Below are 9,928 nucleotides of genomic sequence, written 5' to 3'. Positions count from 1 at the left end.
CCTGTTCCCTGCAGGTGTCAGTCATGATTGCTCCCATGGATGTGTCCTACCCGGTGTTCCTGGAGGAAGCCTATCACCCTGCCCCTCTGTCAGAGAAGGCCCCCGCAGATACGTTTGTTGTAGAGATCAGTGCCTTGTACAAGCTCCCTGTGAACTACAGCATTGCCTCTGGAGATGAGAAAGGTGAGCCCTGGACGTGCAATAATGGAAGGAGGGGGTGTGAAACAAGAAGCACAGCACTGAGCCTTGGGATGGTTTCTTCTCTCCTTCCTTTTGCTCTTTCCTCAGTTCCACAGCTGGATGGGAATGAACCCAATGCACCAGTTTGATGGGGCCTCAGGTGTGGGCACATGATTGAATTTCTGTCAGGGCAGCACAAGGCACAGGATACAGGGCTGGCTTCACCAGCTGTGTGCTGTGTCTGCTGCAGGAACATCAGCCTGTATCTGGTCAGGCAGAAAGTTACTCTGGCTGGAGGAAAAAATAATAGCCCAGAAACTTCTAGTAGAAAAACTAACCCAGCAATGTTTTCCTAAAAAATGGGAGTGCCTAGAGTGAGTTTATATGTGATCAAGTGTGTCAGTGCTTTGTCACACGTTTTGGTTTTTTTTTTTTTTACTAAATACAGAGCTGATTTTAATCTACCATCAAACAGTCAATTTGTACTTCAGTTTTGTAAAATGTTTTGTATGAAGTCGTGATCTTCAAGATAGTTGCAGAATTCCTCATCTTCATTAAGAACAGGACTTCTTAGGAAATATAAAAATTTCTAACTGATAGAGGGGCAAATAATCTCTGACTGTTTCAGAGGAATGTGGAGACCTGACTGGAGAGTGGCAGATTGGATTTTCTCCCTTTTGGTTCCCATCTGACCTTCTGAATTATTTCTTTTTGTTAATTACAGTCCTGGATATATCTCACATTCTTGCATTCTTGTCAACCTTGTAAAAATGTTGAATTTTATTTTGTTCTTTGAAGAATACTGTAACACTCAATATTCATATAAATAATGTATAATTATCACTGGAGGATTCATATCTTCAGTTTCAACTAAAGAAATACTAACCAGAATAATTTCTGGTTGATTTTTTTTTTTAACCAGGATATTTTGTTATCCATTCATCCAATGGTATTGTAAGAACAAGTAAGAATCTGGAACTGGAAGATTTTCCAGTAAATTTCAAGGTACGAGCAACAGACTCATCTAATGCTGCCATATTTAATGAAGTTGAAGTGACGGTGGAAGTTATTGATGAAAACAATTTCCCACCGGTTTTCCCATCTTCTCTACTAGAAGAGACATTGCCAGAGGTAAGAAAATGTCCTCCAAACTGAATCACAGAATTAGGTCTTCAAAATAAAAACAATCTTTTGTTGAGTATACAAGTAAACTTTCAGGAACTGGGCAGACTTGCTGTTCAGTCTTACCATATGATGATGTGAGGTTTATTTCAAGCTGGAAATCCCAATGCACAACAAGAATGATCTCGAAGTGTGGACTTATTGATGGAAAAGTGAATCTTTTCTAATAAGGGGCTCCATGAAGGAAGAACTACCACTCCATTTTGAGTGTTTTACGTAGAGAATATTCATCCAGGTGCATTCAAAATCTATTGGAGGTGCTGGGCTAGGGTCTCACTCAGCCTTTTGTAGGGAAGCTTCACAGAGGGAAGTAATTGGGCAAAGTCTCTAATTTAGCAATATTTCTCTTCTTGCTCACATACAATCTGTTGTGATTTTGCTGGCACAAGTGATCAGCAGCAGAGAATAAGCCAGATTTCAGTCAGATTTTCAGCCATTGTGGTTCTCTACAGAAGAAGCCACAGCATTTAAATATGCAAAAGCATCTTGCTCAACATTTCACTCTCAATTTTCAAGTAACATTTTTCATGCTTTAATCTGCTGGTTGCTTTTTTTTTGTTTTTTAAAAAACCACATTGATCATGTTAATATTTTATAGAGCACATACCTTGCCTTTGAGATTCCCTGCTGATGCACATGTATTGTCTTTAGCAGCCACAACTGATTTAAAATCTACTCCATTTCTACCACTGAGTGAAATATAGTTTCACTTATTACACCTAATTTTAATGTTCCCAGTTACTTTAATGGAGGAGAACTAGAATCACATTTCCCAGCCTTAAAAAATTGATTTCCATGTGAAATATTTACACAATGGGAATCACTGAATGCCCTGTTGGATCAAATAACTTCAGATCAGGTCTCAAATAGCCTGCAAGTGAAATGCTGATATCTGCTGTCAATCTTGGTGCAAATAACATTGTTAAAAAGGAAGAATTAGGTAATTTATTTTGATAATTATTAGCCAAATAGTGTTCAGAAAGAAACATGACTTTGGAGTTGAGAACACCCATTGAGTTTCATAAGAAAAGAGGTTGTTAAACAGAAATAACTGCAACTCAGATGCTTGAGGCTAACATTTGGGCTGTTTGAAATAATTTTTCCCACTGAAAATTGCAGCAATGTGTAGAGACACGGTGGAGGGGAAACAGTTGTGTTCTGTAAATTAGAGAAAGCAAGAGACTTCCTTACTGTGCTGAACAAGTTGTATAATTTTGATTTTAAAGTCTATACTGCTGTAAGTGGGTGCAGTATCTGTTACTTTCACATAATTCAAGCAATTGCAGCAAAGCAATCTCTGAGAACCTCGATGTTTCCTCCTCCACAGAATTCCCCTGCTACTCAGATTGTGCAGCTGAAAGCTCAGGACAATGACACGGGTAGAAATGGCCTCCTGACCTATGGCATTCTCAATGGACATGGACTAAAGTTCAGGATCAATGAAACAACTGGAATCCTTTATTCCACAGCCCCCTTTGATTACGAAGAGGAACCCACAGAGTATCAGGTTTGCTTTGGGATTTTTACATCTTTTTTATTCAGAACTCTTTATCTTCCCCTCGGAAAACAGGTGACACTTGTGCTTTTGTTTAGCTTGGTAATGTTTGAATGTTTTCTGCACTGGTTTAGAATAGGAGCATCTCAAGGTGTGAGACATTCTTGAAACAAGCCACTGCATTTTGACTATAATGAAATTCGAGCACAGCTCATTGTTCATCTGCCCTGCCAACACTTCAGCACATGAATAACTAATTTCACAATGACAGCTCATATATTCAGCACTGTCTGTTGCTTGAACCAGTGTTGGACTGACATCTTGCAGATATGATTCTCAGTGAATCTTCTTTTTGTTGTTGCCACTGCTGGGTATTTTTTATGGTCTCACTTTGCTTCAAGTAAAAATATAGGTTAATTTGTTGGTTCCACACAGAAAGACTTTTTCAATTCACCCAAACACTCCTTCAGTTTTCAAGAATCATTTTGAGGTGAATTTAGAGCTGGATTTTACATTTCTAAGAATATTTCGAAGTTTAAAATACGCCAAGATTTTTTTAATCCTTATGCAAGAACCTCTCTGTATGGCTTCTCATTACCAATAACTGTGTGACTTAAAGGTTGTGGTGTATGCTGAAGATGATGGAATCCCTGAGAAGAAGAAGGGTTACTGCACAGTTGTGATAAAGATCACTGATGTTAATGACTGCCCACCTGTGTTTGATCCAGTGCCTGACTTCAGTGTCCATGAAAACGTGCCTGTGGGATTCATAGTTGGAAAAATCACAGCATCAGACAGAGACACAGGAGACAATGCCTTTGTTGTGTATAACCTCACAGGTAACAAGGAATTCTGTCACTGCACTGGCACTTTGCTGTCTATATAATTATGAGCATAATTAGTATTATCCCTGTTACTTCCTAACCTCCTTCCACCAAGGCCATTCACTTTCACCTGGTTTAGAATGTTACTAATTTATGCTCATACGATTTTCAAATCTTGGCTCATGTTTCAGATGCCCATCCACTCAAAATAATTCTGCTCTTCTTCTACATTATGCATATGCTACTTAAAAAAAAATTGTTCTGATGCATTTGGGACACAAGTAAACATATAATTTAGGAGTGTAGTTAATTATGTGCAGCTAAGATATATTAATTGATGATGCTTGTTTAAATCTGTCTCAGGAGATGGAGAAAATATATTTGAAATAGATGAAATTCAGGGCATCATTAAGATAAGGAACCCTCCAGACTATGAAACCACAAATAAATACAACCTTGCAGTGACTGCAGTCAACAATAAATCTGCCCCTTTCTACCAGGTAAGAGACCATTACAGCTGTAATGAACAGCGACCCTTAAGAGTGGATTTTGAACTACTGGGAGGGAAATCTATCCCAGCCATTTGTTGTGTAGGATAAATGAGTCACCTCATCATGCTTAGAGTCAGACTTCTACAGCCTTTAACCACACTGAGTAGCAGAATACTTCAATTATGTGAAATACTTCAAAATTATGCATGGTAGGCTTTGACCCAGAATTGTTTGCTGACTGACCTGTGCTGGGGAACTGGAGTTTGTGTGCTGCTGTTAGAACTGTAAGTGATGTGATAATTCTTTATGGGAGAAGAAGTATTTTCAGCAGATTGTTCCGGTTCAGCTGTATTTCTTTTATTTGAAAAAATATGAGACAGTTCTTTAACGGAATCAGAACATGTGTGGTTTCCTTAACTTGCATGGTGGAGGTCTCCTAAATACATCCTGTTCTTACTCATTCAGACATCTTTCAAGAAAAATCTTACTGCAACAGTGAATTCCTGCCTCTCCTGTTAAAATCCTGTAGAGATCTCTGAAGCTAAGTTGACACATTTAAACCCAAACAACATTTTCCTGCAGCGTTTTTGAAGCCTGATTTATCCTTTCTGTTGCATGTGCAAGTGAGGAAAAAACAGTGCTAAACAAGAGTTTCTAAATACCCTAAAAGGCATGGCACTGTTTTGTTTTCTAGGCAACCACTGATGTGAGTGTTGCAGTGATTGACGTGAATGACAATGCCCCAGTGTTTGCCCAGAGCTCCTATTCTGCTTCCATCAACATGGTGAATCCTGTGGGCACTCCTGTCCTCACCGTGAGCGCCGCAGACCGCGACCAGGTGATTCCTCCTGTCACCCTGACACTGCCTGGGGCTGCAGCACACCCTGCTCCATTCTCCTGCCACACAGCACCAAACCTAGCAGAACGTGAATCCTGCTCAACTACCAGCCCTGGGAATTGGAAATCAGGAGTTCTGCTGGCTCTGCCTTGACACTAATGTACTCCCTGGCTCTGGGCATGTTTCCTCAGCTCTATCTCCTTTAATTCCTCCCTTGGCTACACAGAGCTGCATGTACTAGTCCTTCAGAAGTATACAGGGACTGAAGCAATTTAGTGCCTCTGAAGTGATTTGAACTTTTGAGTTAGAAGAATCTGTAAAAACTGAACATCACATAGCTGATTCCAGCAAGGAAATGTCTGCTTGCCAAACTCCTCTGAAGTGTGGCACCCCAGCCGATTCTCTCTGTCCCCATTTTTAAATGTAATTTTGTTTGATATATCTGTACTACACCCATCAAATAGTATCCAGGCCCTGGCAGGCATATCCAGTAGTCAACCACATCACCATGACAACATCACTAGTAATTATATCATTTACAAGATGAAACATCTCCAAGTGACAACAAAATAGGTGTAGCAGGTGCCTTCCCATTTCTTCATGCATAATTTTGGTTGGAATAGCTGCAGCTGTGGTATATTGCTGCAAATCATCTAACAGCCCTTTTTTAATCAGCCTTTTCAGTGACTTTTTATACAAAGTGAAATTGCCTGTGAAAATGGCTGAACTGTGGGAGATCTACATTGAGACCCCAACCAAACTCCTCCTTCAGCTGTGCAGAGTGGCACTTGACCTCCCTGTGCCACCCTCACTGCTCTGACTGTCCCCCTCTACACATCTAACTTATTTTCATTAGAGACTTTTGGCCACGTTTTTACTGTGTAAATGACCAGTGTATTGTGTACATTCTTCCACTTTGTGTTTTGTTTTTTTAAATTTGTACACATCCTACCATGGCTTTCATTCTTCAAAAAATCAGCATTTTTGGAATTATTTCACTAGAGACGTGTAGATGTTTTTTTGGATCTCTTGTTGCAGTGTTTATCCTCCCCTTCCAAACATACTTCCAGTTTCATTAAATTCTGTTTCTTTCATGGCAGGGGCAAAATGGCCTTATTGAGTATTACATCCTCCCGGATCTCACTGTGAGCCCATTCTTCCTGATAGAGGATTTGAGTGAGGGGAAGATAATTACAACTGGAAACCTGTCTAGATCTGGAGAGATGCATTTAACAGTGATGGCAAAGGACAAAGGTTCTCCTCCTTTAAATGGCACTGCTGTGGTTACTCTGAGTGTGTTTGACAACCGTCCATTTGTTCCTCGCTTCAACACAAGTGAGATCAGGTGTGGCTTTCATATTGAGTTAAATAACTGGGATGTGTTCACCAGGTAGTGCAAAGCATAGCAAAGTTGAAGGTCATTTTCATATTTTTCCATGCAAAAGAAAGGACATCAGTTTTGAGGGGTTTTTTTTAAGAAAAACATAAGAAATTCTGCTATACTTGGGGTTCTGTGAATGTGAGTTGAGGCATTGCCTTTTGTTTCTCTACTTTGCAGCTTTTATAAGCCAGACTCTGTCCCTTTTCTCTTGAACACAATAAAAAATTTTTCCTTATGTTTTACTCAAGGATGACCCAAAATCTGGCTAGAAAACCAGGGTTTGCACTGAACTCTGGAAGTTGGGTAGATCTGGCAAACAACTAAAAGGAGGAGGCAAGATTTTCCAGAAAGAACTCTCTTTTAAAGAATTAAAATTCAAAGCCTGCCTGGGAAACCACTGTTAACAAATTTAACATTATGATTCATCATTTATTTCCTGCATTAGTGTTTCTGTTTCGGAAAACACTGGAGTGGATTATTTCATTTATGATTTTGCTGCGGTTGAAACTTCAGGAAAACGGATTGATTACACCGTTGTATCTGGCAATGAAAGAGGTGAGTACTATCCCCCTTATGAGTTAAAATAGCCAGGAGAACATCATAACCTGTCTTTTGCATGGCTGATGTGCATAAATGAGGAGATGGAGAGCACGGATAAAACTTTTTTTAAAGGAAGGAGTACACTGAGAATTTTTTCCTAGGCTTTACAGCATTGACTTTGTTGATCTAGAAAAGGTGGTAACTTGCTAAGACATGGCTTCTTTTAATCTTAAACTAGGATAATTCAGAGACCAGGAGGAGCCAAAATAGAAAGTGTTGTTAACAAGCAGCTTTCTCCCTTGCCAATCGCTTTTAGTCCATCATTTCCTTGAATTTGTGTTAAGGCATCTGCCCCCTTGCAGCTTTTCTCAGGCTGCATTTCACCCACAACAAAAGAAGGACATAGAAACTGAGAGAAAACTTGGAAATGCATAAAAAATGGAGCGGTGCAAGAAGGAGCTGCAATTCCCCTTATTTGTGAAATCATGTGAAATTCTTCTTTCACAGTTACTGTTCCTTTACACGTTTAAGAGCTGTTTGGTGTGGGGTGGGAGCCCAGCTGTGATGGTGCCTTTGCTGCTTGGCCAGTGGAAGTGTTGCATTTCACATTGTTCAGAGCAGAGAAGCCACGGGAACATCCCAAGGGCAACTAAGACACGAAAAGTAGGAGTTGGGTATAAGTGAAATGGCAGCTGTCACAGCAAAAGTGCCTGTTTGTCCTTCCAGGTCACTTCAGACTGGATCCTGAAAGTGGTGAGCTGAGAACAGCCGTTAATTTGGATTATGAGGAAGTTTCTCAATATGTGATTTTAATTCAGGCAAACGAACAAGTCTCCTCTGCTGCAGAAGTCCAGCGTTCAGGTAACTTCTTGCCTTGAAGGACATTTTGGGGGAGCAATGAACACACATTTTGTATTTGCAATCCATACAGGAGTTGTGGTTTTCTTTAACTTGCAAAGGTTGATGTGAAAGGTGAAAAGCTGGTGCCCGAGGTGGTTCACTTGTGTTTTTTCCAGGCCTGTTTGCTGAGAACGTGGTCATGCTGACGATCTCTGTGCAGGACGTGAACGAAGAGCCTGTGTTTTCCAGCAATTCCTACTCTGCCCGCATTCCCAACTCTGTGCCCTACAAATACCCTGTCATTACAGTCCAGGTAGAGTATTTCCTGTGCTCTTCACAAGGACAGGAATCCTGTAATAAAGCTGGGTTTTTCCACTGCACTAAAGGAGCCTTAAATCTGCTCTTGAAACTGAGCTTCCTGACTGAAGAGCAATGTGCAGCCCAGACTGAGTGTCACAAATCACTTTTTTCAACCCAGGCCACAGATCCAGACTCAGGAGACAATGGACTTCTGCTGTACAGCTTAGTGAGAGGTCAAACCGACGAATTCGACATCAATGAACACACAGGGCAGATCTTTACAGTTTCTGTGGCAGGAAAGACTGGAACATTTAATCTGGAAGTCCAAGCTGCAGACCAAGGCACAAGAAGCCTCACAGCCCGGACAACAGTCAGTGTAAGGAAGATTTTTATTTTTAAAATCCTGATTTACTTCCATGTCGAAATTGTAAGCAAGAAGGGCTAAGTTTGGTAATGGCAAAACCAAAAGATTACTTGACGCTGTCACTAGGGCTGTCAGATACACGAATATTTACACACTAGAATTAAGAGGTTGCCATTTTCATTGACATATAAAAATATGTTGGCACCAAACCTGATTTTTGAGGACTTTGATTTTATATCAGAGGGGTTTTGTTATTGTTTAGTGGGTTGAGGGGGTTTTTTTTGGTCAACCTATGAGTGGTACAAATGCTTTAGAAAATCTTACCTGTGACTCTTTATTAGGTAACTGTTGATTCCAGTTCCAGTAGCAACATTGTGAAGCTGGTGCTTAATCAGAAGATCAATGTTGTGGAAAGAAACAGTGCTGAAGTGCAAAGGTATTTTTGAAACTGTGAAGCTTATTCTGGTATAATATCTGATGATAAATTTCGAGTCCCTTTGGGACAGGAGTCTGACAGCCTACAGGGAGCTGATACAGCCCAGGAAAAGCCAGGCCTTCAATTTGACATAGCTCAGAATAATTTGAGTGAATTCACAGGAGTCCACCAATTTTTGCCTTGTAAGTTTTTAGCCTGAAGCTGACAAATCTCAAAGAGGTCATTGGACTAGACAATTTCAAGTGGTCTCTTTCCCACCTCAATGTTGGTGCCATATTTAACAGCCCAGGGTAAAACTTTTCATGGATAGCAGGATAAAAATATGGAGACGTAGGGCAGACACCACAAACCAAACCCACAACTGCTACAGCTGAAAACCCCACCTCATGGCACAGCAGCAGAGCTTCCCCAGGACATCCCAGCCCTGATGGAGCAAGGGATTAGCCAGGGATGTGTGATGGCCACCCTACAACTAAAACCATAACTTTGGGCCTTTTTGACACGCTAACAAGGATGGAAGAGCTTTTGCTTGGCTACACACAAACATATATTTACACTGGAAAGATTGAGTCCCATAAATCAAAACTCTGAAGGTGGGAAATCACTCTGAAGGTGGGAAAATAGTTTATGTCATTGATGCTATTACGGACCAGTTTTTGTTGGTAAAAATTAAATGGAAAACCTTCTTGCAAGCAGCTGGTGCTGACTGCTACCAGAATGATGGATTAACCAGGGACACTGGCCCAATCCAGCACGAAATCTCTGGAAAAAGAGGAGAAAACAATGAGGATTATGAGACTAAATTTCCTTCCTCTCCACCTTTACTGTATATAGTAATCTATAGAATTTTTTTTCCCTCTGCTACTCAATCACTAAACAATTTTGGACAAATAGCTTAATTTCTTTGCTGGTGATAATCCTGTATTTTTACATGCTTAGATTAAAATACCTGCCAAGGTATTTTTATTAGTATCAATTAATATCTGCCAAGTGTTGTATTAAAGACTACTTCATTGAATTTCCAGAATAAAATAATCTATCATTGCCTAGTTAATTG

The 9,928-nt window shown here is 40.2% G+C and overlaps 1 protein-coding gene across 1 annotated transcript; it reads left to right on the top strand.

Moving 5' to 3' along the window:
- Positions 1–4,953: 4,953 nt before the first annotated feature.
- Positions 4,954–9,061, top strand: LOC136358586 (cadherin EGF LAG seven-pass G-type receptor 2-like). Its single transcript, XM_066314461.1, has 7 exons — positions 4,954–5,010; positions 6,111–6,355; positions 6,837–6,946; positions 7,658–7,792; positions 7,948–8,084; positions 8,250–8,447; positions 8,777–9,061. Exons 1-7 carry the CDS (start codon positions 4,954–4,956, stop codon positions 8,879–8,881), a joined length of 987 nt encoding a protein of 328 aa, XP_066170558.1. The 3' UTR covers positions 8,882–9,061.
- The last annotated feature ends 867 nt before the right edge of the window (positions 9,062–9,928 follow it).

Source organism: Sylvia atricapilla, chromosome 3 (genome assembly GCF_009819655.1).
Source record: "Sylvia atricapilla isolate bSylAtr1 chromosome 3, bSylAtr1.pri, whole genome shotgun sequence".
Lineage (NCBI taxonomy): Eukaryota > Metazoa > Chordata > Aves > Passeriformes > Sylviidae > Sylvia > Sylvia atricapilla.
The sequence above is the reverse complement of the archived record's forward strand: the minus strand, read 5'-3'. Positions and strand labels throughout refer to the sequence as shown.